The sequence below is a fragment of the Dama dama genome, chromosome 5 (genome assembly GCF_033118175.1).
Source record: "Dama dama isolate Ldn47 chromosome 5, ASM3311817v1, whole genome shotgun sequence".
NCBI lineage: Eukaryota > Metazoa > Chordata > Mammalia > Artiodactyla > Cervidae > Dama > Dama dama.
The window spans coordinates 27411489-27425829 of record NC_083685.1 but is presented as its reverse complement, the minus strand read 5'-3'; the positions used below and the strand labels follow the sequence as shown (position 1 = coordinate 27425829).

The window sequence follows — 14341 nt, the reverse complement described above, 5'->3', positions numbered from 1 at the left end:
CCAACAGATCTATGGTTTAAAAGGATGGCAGCCCCTCCAGAGACTACCTGAGCTCTGGGGGTGGGGGTGTCCCTTCACTTCTGGGAGGTAAGCATAAGCCCTCCAGGGAACCCCTGCAGGCCAGTTTACTAGGTATGGTCTGTTGCTTCCAGGGGCTCCAGGTCCAGACAACTACAAGGTCTGCGGTCTTGCAAATGAGTGATTTACAATAATTACACTAACAAGCACATGCTAACACTTTGAAGTTTGCTTTCTACAGAAATTAAGATAGTTTTCTGTTTCATTCTATTTCACGTTTAAAATAACATACCTGTCTCTTTGCCTTGAGTTCTCTATGGCTGCCAACATACAAGAGCGTTTTGAGCCCCGGACACCAACGCTTCAACTCCAGCTCCCACTTGAGTATGTTGCAGCTCCTTACAACGACAAGGTGAGGGCCCCAGTTGCCTACAAAGGAGACAGACGTTTCCTCTGTAACAAAAGCCATGTGTCCAGTCCAGGCGCCCAGCACTGTGCCCGGTGAGCAGGTGTGTGGGAGAGCCCAGGCATGACTAGAGCCGGCATCACCAGGGACAGAGGGCTGTCCTCTGTCCTCCCTGCAGAGTAGGACAACATGCTGTGTCCCCACTCCCAGCGCCGCCACAGGCCACACTCCACAAAGGTGCTGAACATGTAAGCGCCCAGTAAAATGAGAATTTATTCAAAACCATGGACCACCAATGTAAGTGGGAGAACCCTCACCTACACAAAACGATGCTCAGAAAGGAAGAAACCTCAGGCAGGAGCCCTGCACCTGCTCACCAAGCCCCCCTACCCAGCATGGCCTGCCATCACCCCCACGCTATGGGCACTGGTCCAATACTCATGCTCATGACGGTTGCCAACTGCTAGTCAGAACACACCCAAACCATCCCAACCCATCCCAAACCACACAGTTTCAATCTCATTCTCCAGAAAAGTAAGGCTGTTTAAATTACTAGAGTAATACATACATAAATTTCAACTCTTGTGCTATAAAAGAAACCTAAACCAAGTTAAAAATCAGGAATGGCAGACTTGGAAAAAATATCTGTAACGCACACATCTATATTCGTAACAGCTGATATGCAAAGCGTTATACTGATCCTTAAAAAGAATCATCCAAATGGAAGAAAATATATGCATACAACATGACTGACAAAGGGTTAACATCCAAAACATATAAACAGTTCATAGAACTCAATACCAAGAAAACAAACACCTCAATCAAAAAATGCACATAAGGCCTAAACAGATATTCCTCTGAAGAAGACATACAGATATCCAACAAGAACTTGAAAATATGCTCAGCACTGCTCATTATTAGAGAATTGCACATCAACACTACAGTGAGGTACCACCTCGCTCTGGTCAGAATGGCCATCATCAAAGAGTCTACAAGCGGGACTTCCCTGGCAGTCCAGTGGTTAAGACTCCATGCTTCCAATGCAGCAGGCACAGGTTTGATCCCTGGTCAGGGAACTAATATCCCACATGCCACACAGCGTAGCCAAAGAGAAAAGTCTACAAGCAATAAAAGTTGGAGAAGGTGTGGAGAAAAGGGAACCCTCCTACATTGTTGGTGGGAATATAAATTGGTGCAACTGCTGTGGAAAACAGGTGTTCCTTGGAGGTTCCCTAAAAAGACTAAAAACAGAGCTCCACCACAAGATCTTGCAATGCCACCCCTGGGTATATATCCAGAGAAATCTCTAATTAGAAAAGAGTGAAGGAAGCTAAAGAGAAAAACAAATATCCTATAATATCGTATAATGTGGAATCTAGAATACTGATACAGCAGAATTTATCTGCAAAGCAGAAATAAGACACAAAGGCAGAGAACAAACATATGGACACCAAGGGGAGATGGGGGTGGGGAGGAATGAATTGTGAGGTTGGGTTTATACTATGTATAAAATAGAAATTAATGAAAATCTACTGCAGGAAAGGGAAATCTACTCAATATTCTGTGGTGATCTAAACGAGAAGGAAATCCAAAAAAGATAGGATATATGTGTGTATATATATAAAACATTCACTTCCCTGTACAGTAGAAAATAATACAACATTGTAAAGCAACTGTACTCCAATAAAAATAAAAAATATTAAATAAAAAAAGAAAGAAAAGATACTGCATCCAATGTCCACAGAAGCACTATTTCAACAGTCAAGACAAGGAAGAAATGTGAATGTCTGTCAACAAATGAATGACAGAGATGACGTGGTGTGCGTGTGCGTGGACACACACACGCACACACACACACAATGGAATACTACTCAGCCATAAAAAAGGAATGATATAATGCCATCTGCAGCAACATGGATGGACCTAGATATTATCAAACTGAGTGAAGTAAGTCAGAGAGAAACAAACATTATGTTATAACTTATATTTGGAATCTAAAAAGTATATATAAAAATATATGTAACCTGAAAAAAATATTCACATACATATAACACTGAATCACTCTGCTGTACACCTGAAACTAACACAATCATGTCAATCAAACACACTTCAATTAAATGAAGGAAAAAACCAGCCAAGAGGAAAATGAACAAGGAAGTGAACTAAAATTTCAGAAAGGACGGGAATTCCCTGGCAGGACAGTGGCTAAGACTCCGCACTTTTAGTGCTGAGGATCCAGGTTCAATCCCTGGTCAGAAAACTAAGATCCCATAAGCTGTGTGGCAGTCAAGAAAGAAAAAGAGAGAGAGAAATTTCACAAAGGAAAAAACACAAGCAGACAATAAACTCTGAAAGGCAGGACTTCACGAGTATAGAAATGCAAACCAACCCCATTGACCCTTTCCTCCCAGTGAAAAACAAGATTTTTTTCCCACTAGCATTTAGCATATTGTTCCACTTCTGGAGAGGAGCAGAGTGTCCACAACTGTGTTTGTGAACATGTCTGTTGACACTTGGGTGAAGCGGGGCAGGAGACACCCTAGACTGCCCAGAGTGGTCACCACTGGGGATGGAAGCAGGTGCGTGTGGACAGCTGCAGCCTGCTGTTTTACTTTAAGAAGAAAAGAAAGTGGTGAGTTTATGAGAAATTTTAATTGTGTGAATGTATCAGAACCCCTCAAACTCTCCTGGAACTCCCACTGTTCTTGAGGAAGTGGCACACAGTTTTACGGTTACTCAGTGATGAACCCAAGGACACTGGGCCCCCTGGGGTGAGGGCAGACGGGGGAGCCACATCCAAGGTGAGCCATCCTCGGTCTGCCCATGCAGAAGCGAAGCAGGCGGCAGAGGCTCACCCACCCACCCTGCAGAGCCCGCTAAGAGCGCCAAGCACCTGCCTCTCCTCCAACTCGTCAAGCTTCCCAGTAGCTGGACCTCCAGTCTGTTCCCAGCACCAAGGTGCCCGAGGGACTCCTCCAACATAGCAGTGACACAAACCTCTAAGGACGAAGACCAAGGCCCCCACCTGGCCAGCAGACGGGCCTTCCTGGCTCTGCACCCTCCAGCCCCCACACCAGCCTCAATACTGCCCCGTGGACACACCAGCAACTCCTTCAACCTCTGCACCCACCACCCCACCTCCCCAAGCCCCGTGCTCAGGTGGCCATGGCATTCTCAGGCCTTTGCTCAAAGGCCTTGCAAGGCACACAGTACACAATGCCAATATGCTGCATTCTTAGTCACTGTGCCTGCTGCGGGCCTTCCTGAGGGGGTGGGCGCTTTGTTCTGTTCACAGCTGCACCCCCTGCGACTACAACATACCTGGAATGGGGTAGATACGAGGTAAGCACCTATAGAATGAATAACTGAGTCACTTGTTTGTTCAATTAATGAAATAAAATCCCCTATTTTTGGAAGTGTATGTTGCTTCCAATTTCACGCTATTATAAATATAATGAGAAATATTTTTTTCAACTAAACTAGACAAGAGACACAGTAGCTTTTCTATCTTGAGATAATTAAAACTGATTTTAAAGTACTACACTGAACACTTCATGGTATTGGGTCAAAAACAAACATATTAACACAAGAAAAAAAGGGCCCGAAGTTGATGCACTTGTATTAAACGTAAGCTTTCAAAACTAAAGGCAAGGCAGAGTTATTCACTGAGGACGCTAAGGTAACTGTGTCCGAATCCAGAGGGGCCACAGAGGAAGAAACCTCTCCTGGGCTGAAGGAACCTCCACCCAGCAACTCAGGATGTCAACTCTTCCAGCTCGAGCGGTCCCGCCCTGCCTCTAAAGCGCTGACACAGAGAAGAAGGGTCCCTGGGCGTTGACTAAGTGCTGGAACATGCATGAGCTTCTGTTGCCCTCCATCACTCCACCCCAGGTGCCAGCGGACCCTTCCTTTGGGAGAAGGCCACAAGCCCCCATCCTGGTTAGAGACATAGGCACAGACTCATTTGCAGCCCCGCGGGCATGAAGGGTGGTGAACAGTGCCAAGCTGAACTTCCATGTGAGTTCAAAGAGGCAAGGGCTGAGGAAGCAGACACTTAGGGTAGAGGGCACAGCCTCCTATGGGGGCACAGGACACCCCGACCTTCTGTTGCTGTGGAGACGCTGAGCCCTCACAGGGCTCCAGGCTACTCGCATGAAACTCTTCTAGGAAAGAAGCCCTGTGGGTGGCAGGATCCAGGAGAGAGACAGGAGGGCAGTGCTACTGAAATTACCAGGAGGACCGCTCCCCAACCAGCCCAGGGGCAGACTGCAGTGAGCACCCAGCCAAAAGGACTCATGCCAACGAGAAGTAGCACAGAGGCCCTGCTGCCTGCTCTGCCATCCACACTGGCGGGCAGCAGAACCCTGAAGTCACAAAGCCTCAGTCACAGCCAGCTGGATCCTGTATTACATTAGACTTAGAGAACTCGTGAGTTACTTGATGTAGTATCTATTGTGAATGCAAGTTTTGTTGGCTCCAGAGATGAGTGCTTCTAAGCCCTATTCTCTCAAGCCCTGGATCAGAGTGTGGAACTGAGAAAAAAGCCGCCGCCCCCGCCCCAACCCACCACCCTCAAGCTAGATGTACCACCCATGCTTCAGTCAGCAAATACAAACTATTTAAACAACAACAATCTCTTACCTTCATTACAGGCTAGGTGAGCAAAAAAGGCAATGATCTGCACTGTTTTCCCAAGCCCAGCTTCATCTGCCAATATGCCATTGAGGTTCTTGCGGTAGAGTTTGGCCAGCCAGTCCAGGCCGATCTTCTGGTAATCCCTGAGGGCGCCGTACAGCAGGGCCGGGGCATTCAACTTCACCTGTGGGGCAGACGGGCCAACACACACATCTCAGGAGAACCATTACAATTCTTCCTCCAAAGTGAAGTCAGAGCAGTCACAGGATAAGCCTACTGGAAGGCCACAAAGGTGATTCATAGGTAACAGAAAAGGAAAGATCAGTGATTGTTTTTCCCGACAACTTCTGCCACTGGGAGGAATAGCTGGTTTAGAAGGAGGAACCTTCCCCGCACAGGGATACCATCCCTTACGAAGGGTGCAGCCTCACCGCAGTGCTGATCCGAGCGCTGCCCTTGGGCAGGATGGCTTCAGCCACAGCGGTCACTTCCGCGATGTCCCTGGTATGAGGTTTCCCGACAATCACTCTCTCTGCAGCTTTAAACTGGTCCATGATGAAGAGCGAGTCAATGAGAACCACATCCTTCCGACTCTCCCGGTCCCCTGGGCAGTCTTCCATGTCTGTGATCAATGGGAAAATGGGATTTGTGGGGTCAGAGATGCTGTGATAATATTACAAGCCCACTTAGCATGAAAAGAAAAAGAAATAAAAAAAGAATGAAAGGAGAAGGAAAAGAAGAAAAAAGAGAAGAGAAAAAAGGAGTCGACAGAACCCAAATACTTCAAATACAGAACGAAGCAGCAAGTTTGTTTTTAATCCACCTTTACACAGCTAACAATGCTCTCCAGATAAACAGGTACAAACTCTTACAGAGTCTGAAGGAGCACTCTGGAAGGCCACTGGGAGAAACTGGAAAACATCTGCGCAGCATTAGAGCTAGTACCACTCACAGACTCAGAGACCGCACCTCTGCCATCAAGAAAGGAAGGATCAGAAGCATCTGAGTCTGGGCAAGGGGGCCAGCAGCCCCTCCTTGAGTCCGGCTGCAGCAAGGGGTCCGGAAGGCCCTTGTATCCCCACAGAATTCCTCTGGGCCCCTCCCTCGCCCACCACGCCCCACAGGCAGCCATGTCTACCAACCAGAACAGGTGGGGTGAAAACAAGTAGACTCTATGAGGCATAGTCTGTGAACCTGCTTGGAACATTCAATAAAAGTCAGGTAAAGACCTTAAAATGGGTGTGCTAAATTAAACAAGCACAGCGCAGCCTGGATAAACATGATAAAATCGAGGTGACATACAATCTGGAGAAGGTTGTTTCTACACTGTTCACAACTTGATCAAATGTTCTGAAAACTATGCCAAGTTGACCAATAAAAATAAAAACCACAGAACTTAATAACACTATTAATGTAAACTTTATATTAAATATATTTTCAACTTTTTCTTTCATCAGACTGAAAAAGGTAAAGGTAATTCTTAAACTCTATTTTAAGTGCCCTTCCTCTGTTTGGTATTTTGGCTTTTGTTTTCAAAACTGAATTCTTCAAAGATGTCAAGACAGACCTTCTTCTTCGCTTGTCTCCTCACTGTCAGGCTTAGGTTGGGGCCACTGGAAATTTGGCAGAAAGGCACCTTCATACAACTTCATCAAATCGATCAAGGGTAATTCAGCTGGAAAGGATTGCAGGAAGAAAGATTATTTTACACAAACAGTGTCAGCTGGGAAGAAAGGCCCTTTGGGAGAAGGGCCCTTTCACACACAGTTGGCCTTGAATAACTCAGGGGTTGGGGTGCTGACTCTGCAGAGGAAAATACGAGTACGACTCCCAGCCCTCCTTGTAAGAGGTTTCTTCACACCTGACCAACCATGGATCGCAGACATTGTAGTCTTTACTACTGGGAAAAAAAAAAAAATCTATGTGTAGGTGGACCCACGCAATTCATACCTGTGTTGCTCAAGGCTCAACTGTATATTCCTTTCCCTGACTTTAAAATAATTCCTTGGGAAAAGTGTGTATTTTCTAAAAGCACATTGAATTTTAAAAAAGCTAATAATGATTGCCCATTACTGATACAAAGTATAAGACATTTTCCTTATAAAGTAAGGATCTTTGAAAAGAGAAACTCAACTTTTATTCATAAAAGAATACTCCTAAAATAACCCAAATACAACCTAATAAATGTACATAAAACCTATAGATTAATAAGTGAAAATATAAAAATACTACTAATGGAAATTATTGGTGGAGATGACACATAAAAATACAAAACATCAAATAAAAGTCAAGTAAAAATGTTCAAAAAGGATGATTAAAGATTATTAGCCTTTCTGTATAAAGAGCTCACCCTAATTGATCAAATAACACAGCAAACTAAAGCCCCAGTTACAGTGGGAAAGGGATATGGAGCTTTCACACTCAAAAATACCATAAAGGGCTCATGAAGTATTTAACTGAACCTCTCCAGAAACCAGTGCACAATCGGTCCTCCATCACACCAGCAACCATCTTAAAAACTGTAATGCCGGACCAATACACTGAGTCAAATACTCTCAACACTGCAGGTGGTGGTGTAAACAGGCTTATTTTTCTGGTAACCAGTATGAAAAGTTGAAGGGCTTTAAATGTCATGCTCTCTAATGTCATTATTTCCCACTTCCATGGGTCTGTCCAGGGAAGTAACTGGAAACTGGGACTTCAGGTTCATGTTCAAACACAGTTCCACATAGTGTTATGTATAAAACAAGGCAAAGAACACTGTGAGCTAGGTATCTGTGACACATAAGCTTTTCTGCATATTTACGGTATGTCAAAAAAATTGGTGGTCAAAATAAGAAATGCCACAGAGAAGTACCCTAAAAGAGCAGTAGGAAAGGCACTACCTGTTTAAGACTAATATTCCAGTGACTAGATTTGCTCACAATTTAAACTATTCATCACAAGAGGCTGACAGGTAGATACGTGATAAAGCCAAGCAGAAGAAACTGTAGAAGAGAGGTGGTAGGTACATGGGTTTCATAATAAGGTTCTTTACTTCTTTGGTTGTCTGAATGTTTTCATAACAAAATACAGGGAAATGTGCATATACATCATATAATGGCTATCAAAGTAGGAACAAAAAACATGAGAAACAACGGAAAAACTACTTCATCAATTAGATAATTTAGTAAGGTGTCTTAAAACAAACTTAATTCATGGAATCAACAGCTTTCACACATAAAAACTAGCTTGCAGATATAATGGAAGAAAAAAATCCTACTCAGAAAGTATTTCTATACTTCTTTAGATAGAAAGTATTTTAAATACTTAGAATTAAAGTTTTAAAAAATTCACATCTACACAAAGTGCTGAAAGTTTCGTGAAGGGCACGAGAAGAGACCCAGCCAGGAAGAGGCACCCTGTGGAAGGATGAAGACGCACCCCCAGTGACATCATTCATGGCGCTCACAGGCTGGTCAGCTTCCCCCGGTGGTCAGGGCTAACCAGGGTGACCACCAGACGGCTTGAAATGACAGTGAGTAGCTTACAAGGCTCCGCTGTAGGAAATGCAGATGCTCATGGACCACCTCCTCTGGGGAGACCAGCCACCATGCCGCCCTGTTCTGGGGATGCTGGAACAAACCCCCAAAGAAGTCCCTATGTGAAGAAGTCCCCTAAGTGAAGGGGCTGGGGCTCACCTGCCAATAGCCAGCCAGCTAGTTGTGGGTGGCCGGAGGGGCGGGGCATGGACCGGAAGCTGGGCCTGCTGATGGCCGAATCTCCACAAGACCCAAGCCAGAAGCACCCAGCTGGGCTGCTCCCAATTCCTGCTCTACAGGACCTGGTGGAGGAGCTAAAGTTTCAAGTTAACAGACTCTACTAAGTCAAGGATGCACACAAGAATGAGAATGAATGAGAAAGGCCTACAACAAGAACGTAAGACACGGTGAAGCTCAAAGACTAAGAGGCAAAACAGAACACTGAATGTGAACCAGTCATGACCAGCCACCACAAGCTACTGTCTTTCCAGGTGAAGATGCCCCTCTCAAGTCAAGAACAAGTCAAAGGCCAGGGAATTCCCTGGTGGCCCAGTGGTCAGGACTCTACGCTTTCATTGCTGAGGGCCGGGGTTCAACCTCCAGTCAGGAAACCAAGATCCCACAAGTTGTGCGGTACAGCCAAAAACAAAAAACAACAAGCCAAAGGTGTCCACCACCAGCACCTTTGTTGCTACACTTTATTGCAAAAATGGTAATAAAAGGATCAAGATTATACAGAAAGAATGTTATTCTTTAGGGATGAAGAGGTTGTATACATTCAAGCAACATGAGAATTCAGCAGTGTTGCTGGATTTAAGATCAACAAATAAAAATCAACTTCATTTCTATACACCAGCAAAAAAATTAAAATGTAATCTTAAAATAGACCATTTGTTACAACTTTTAAAAATATAATGCACCTAGAACTAAATCTAACAAGGATATGCAACCAGAAAACATTAGTGGAAGCTATTTAAAGAGACCTACGTAAATGGAGAGACTATTTGATCACAGTTTAAAAAAGCTCCTCATAGAGACATGGTTCTCACCAAACACCCACTAACTCAACTACATTTACATCAAAATCCCCAATCGGTTCTCTGAAACTTGATAAGCTGATTCTGAACCATATCTGAAATAAGCCCAAAATAGTCAAGGCTCTCCTCAAAGAAGAATGAGGCAGAAGGCCTGACCTAGCTAGACCTCAAGAATTATTATAGGGCTTCCCTGGTGGCACAGTGAATAAGAATCCGCCTGTCAAGGCAGGGGGCATGGGTTCCACCGCTGGGTCGGGAAGATACCACATGCTGCAGAGCAACTAAGCCCCTGGGCCACAACTACTGAACCCGAGCACTAGAGCCCCTGCTCCGCAACAAGAGTAGCCACTGCAATGAGAAGCCTACACAACCACAAAGAGCAGTCCCTGCTCGCTGCAACTCGAGGAAGTCTGCACGGTGATGAAGACACAGTGCAAACAAAAATAGTAAAAAAATAATTTTTAAAAATAGAAGTATCATATAAAAAAAGAATTATTATAAAGCTGGAACAATCAACAGAGTGTAGTGTTGGTACAAACCAACCGACAAAACAATAAAGGTCCCAGAAAGAGCTGTGCGTATCAGAAAACCTAATATCTGAGTTGACACTGGGCATCACTGAGGAAGGATGGCCATTTCAAGTGGCACTGGGACAATCTGTAATCTGTTTGGGGGGTGGGGGGGAGAAACTGCACTCTTATTTCACACTAGAGACAAAACCAATTTGTGGTGAATGAAAAGACATCAGTATGAGAGCAAAAGAATTTTAGACAATATGGAAAGATCCTTTTGATCTTGAGATTAAAAAAAGTTTTTTTAATCAACACTGACAAACTCAACTGCACTAAGATTAAGAACATTCATTTCTCAAAAGGCATCATAAAAAGAATGAAGATCCACCCCAAACCAACTGGAAAAAGGTCACCACGACAAATGTCACTGACAAGGAAATGTGTCCAGAACATGTGAAGAACACCCACCGTCAGTACAGGAAAGAACATGCAAAACCAAGCAGGTAAAGACAGTGGTAAGAAGACACTGCACTTTGTGGGCAATGCTCCCCCTCCACAGGCTGACAAGAACAGGTGCTCCTGAGATGTGGGGCCTGAGACAACTGCTCTAACCATGACGGGACACCACCTCACGTGTGCCTGCCTCACAAGCTGACCCCTCTGCTTCCAAGGAGACATTCCCGCACGTGCGCACAGGAAACACTAGAGTGATGCACACAGCACCGTCTATCAGGACAATGCAGGGGAACCACCAAAACCCCCACCAACTGTACAACTGACAACCCGTGACATGGACATACACACTACACTTCAGCAGTGAGAATTAATGAATTTATAGCAACACATGACCACAGGGGACAAAAATCGGGAACAGAACTGAGAAAAGCAAGTGGATGAGCCTCCAGAGTGGTTCTGTGTATACAAAGTTACAACATACAAGCAAAGCTGTCCATAGTTCAGGATTTACATGCCTGGAAGGGGACAAACTGAGCCAAAGAAATGCTAAAGGCAAGTTTCAGGCTGGCAGTCACCTCTGGGAAAAGGTTACCCCACACTCTATCCAACCCTGGGCAGTGTAGTTGGCTACAATAAACGCAATATATTTGAGCTTTTACACCTTACTCTTAAACATTTACAATGTCTCAAATGCTCAACAGAGCACTTTCAGTAAGCTGCTCAGAGCCTACCTTCTTTGGCTAGATTAGACAGCTCTGTTTGGTGATCCACGACCCCTTCATTCGCTTCTTCCTCCTCAATCGTCTCCTCCTCATCTTCCACTGAAACGTCATCACCAAATGTCAGAGAGAGAGACTCCATGTCAGCTTCTCTTCAGCTATTCATGAAACACTACAAGGCTCCAGAACTGTTTCACACAGTTATTACAGAAGTTAAAACTAAGTTCTAATTTCTCAGGCTGAATCTGGAAATGACGGTATATTAAGTGAGCAAAAAACCAGGGACCATGCTTTACACTTTCTCTTCCATTTCAGGGTGTGAAATAGAGCCTGGTTTTTCATCACATGACAGACCGATTCAGGCCAAAATAGGAAATGACGTGGAACTTCTTGTCCACCTGCAGAGCGCACTAAAGAAAAACCCACGAGCGCTTTACATGGCGTCACTGTGAATTAACCATCGCCATTTTGGAGGCTCCAGCTGAAAATTCCCAGAGCTCAGCTCCTGTCCTGCACCCCTGCCCCCGAATCCTGGTGGAGAAAAGGCCACCAGCACCCACAGCAGAATTCCACCCACCCTCAGGCCACCGCCCATCTGAACTGAGCCCTCATGACAGCAGGCCTTCCTTCCCACTAACTCCTCAACACTACCACCTCTCCTCCCTACAAACAAAAAGCATGCATGTGTGCGCGTGCACACACAGACACACACAGCATCCGACACCCTCCCTCCTTCACAATCCAGCTCCTCACTTCTTCACTGCAAAATCCCCACCATCCACCTAGGAACCTGGCCCCCAACAGCACAAGCCTCTGAACCACTGACTCTTCCAGGCAGGGCCATACTCGACACCCTGGGGGCACTGAGCAAGCTCTCTAGCCGCAATGTCAGAGAGCCTTGCCGACAGCCAAGGGCATCAGGAGGGGGACAGACCTTCATCATCGGTTAAAGATGTGCTTGCTTTTCTTTTTCTTCCAGATATTCCTGAATCCTGTACGCAGAACAAAAATCGTTAAGCGTGCGATCTGAAAACACAGAGTGAGAAACCAAAGCAGAAATGCCTATGCAATATGCACCTAGAAGAGCTGGGAGCGGCCGTGACAGGTGCGTCCACACCAGACACAGGAAAGGTGCGGAGGAGGCAGAGCCGGAGGGAGACTAAAGCCACGCCCGCTGTGTTCAGCTGTGTCTCCCCAAACCACCAAAGTAACACCCAGGTGAGCCTAAAGCTATGAAGAACTCGCTTTATGCCCGGGGGAGACTGATTTCATAACGAAAGAGAACATTACTCATGTCTATAAGTTTCTCCAGACACAAGTAACTCCACTTTGTCAGGCACTGTATTTGACTCACACCACTTCCATCCTCTCATGCAGTGACAAGACAGTCCCGAACTTACCAGAAAGTTTTCCGGTAGTACATCAAGTCCCTTAGGTCTCAACTCTTTTCCTAAAGAGACAGGTAACATGATTCGTTTTCACTAGGGCTGTGAAAGAGGTGACGTTCCTCACACAACCAAGGGCACCTCTGCTGCGCCCCCTCCACGAGCGGAGAGGACAGCAAGGGTGAGGCCCGCCTCCCCTCCAGGCACACAGAGTGGCACAGCGCCAGACCCCCCTCCACACGCGCTCTCGGCTTTCAGCACTGATGCTTCTGCAGAAACCCAGTCTCCCATCTGGCAAAGTTTCTATTTCATGATTTGTATGATCTTACAGATCCATGCCTTTCAGCAGGGACCATCTCTTCACCTCAGTTTCCTCATCGATAAAAGAGAGAAACTATCCCCTCCCCCAGCAAAGGCTACCTCCTGGGTGGCCAGTGACCAGGCAGCTACTGTGGAGCAACATGGGAGGAGTGAGACAGCTAGAGAGATGGGGACCCCGACGGGCGAAGCCGGGGGAGTTCACCTCACTGTCCTCAGTTCTGAGAGCCTGACGAAGCTGATCTCCCTGTGGGCATGGACTCATACTAGCAAATCTCAAAAGAACTGAAATGCCAGGACCAGGCTGCTGAAGGAAGGTCTCCCTGGGCAGGCTCCACAGGGGGCCACGATGTCACAGGGAGACAATGAGCAGAGAGTCCAAGCAGACACAACCCGCAAAAGGGAAGACTTTTTAAAAAGTAATCATACCTTTCCGGGAAACTTTCTGTAAATTTAAAGCCTTTTTCCTTTTTTCTTCTAATTCTACTTGTAGTTTTATTTCCACAACCTAAACGCAAAGAGTTAAATAAATAAGCATGCTATTAAGGATCTAAATTATAAAAGTTTCGTATTTGAAAACATTAAAACTCGTAGGCCAAAAGCTCAGCTGTCCAACCTCACTTCAGATTGCAGCTGACACTTGAACAACATGGGTTTGAGCTGTGCAGGTCACTGGTGCACAGAGGTCCTCCAGCAGTAAAGCCTACACAACCGCACACTCGGCGGCTGGCTGAACGAGCAGCCGCGAACCCGCGGACACAGGGCAGATGATGAGCTGTACACAGATTTTCAACTGCACGTGGAATCAGTGGCCTCACCCCCATGCTGTTCAAACAGAAATGTTCAATTTGGTACTCTTTCATTACGGTGTGTCAGCTGCATCCTGCCCAAATTCTGTCAGACGGTAAGATGAGCACTGTTATGGAAAGGAAGACAGAGGAGCCATTCTGGACATATGAATCAGTCTTTAGTGACCTGCGTGTGTGTGCTCAGTTGTTCAGTCATGTCTGACTCTTTGCGACCCCTGGACTGTGTAGCCTGCCAGGCTCCTCTGGCCACTGAAATTTCCAGGCAAGAATACTGAAGTGGGTTGCCATTTCCTACTCCAGATCTTCCCAAACCCATGCCTCCTGCATCTCCTGCATTGGCGGGTGGAGTCTTTATCATTATGCCACCTGGGAAGCCCTTTAGTGACCTGCAACACAGGTCTGTCTGAAGGGCCCCTCACAGAGGCTCACAGACATCACAGAGCGCGTAGATCATGGCCAATGGAGATTCTGATGCACAAAGAGAAACAGGTAGAACCAGGTCTCTTAACGAGCCGACAGCCCGGA

At 45.8% G+C, this 14341-nt stretch overlaps 1 protein-coding gene across 12 annotated transcripts in view; it reads right to left on the bottom strand.

Annotated features, from left to right (window-relative positions):
- Positions 1-14341, bottom strand: part of EP400 (E1A binding protein p400) — a 107055-nt gene that overhangs the window by 49996 nt on the left and 42718 nt on the right. For all 12 annotated transcript variants that reach the window (XM_061142150.1, XM_061142159.1, XM_061142151.1 and 9 more), the window contains 8 exons: positions 13437-13515; positions 12705-12754; positions 12239-12296; positions 11317-11406; positions 6627-6734; positions 5491-5681; positions 5066-5243; positions 311-447 (listed from right to left, as the gene is read on the bottom strand). In XM_061142150.1, coding sequence (XP_060998133.1) covers positions 311-447; positions 5066-5243; positions 5491-5681; positions 6627-6734; positions 11317-11406; positions 12239-12296; positions 12705-12754; positions 13437-13515 — 891 coding nt within the window. The remainder of the gene's footprint in view (positions 1-310; positions 448-5065; positions 5244-5490; positions 5682-6626; positions 6735-11316; positions 11407-12238; positions 12297-12704; positions 12755-13436; positions 13516-14341) is intronic.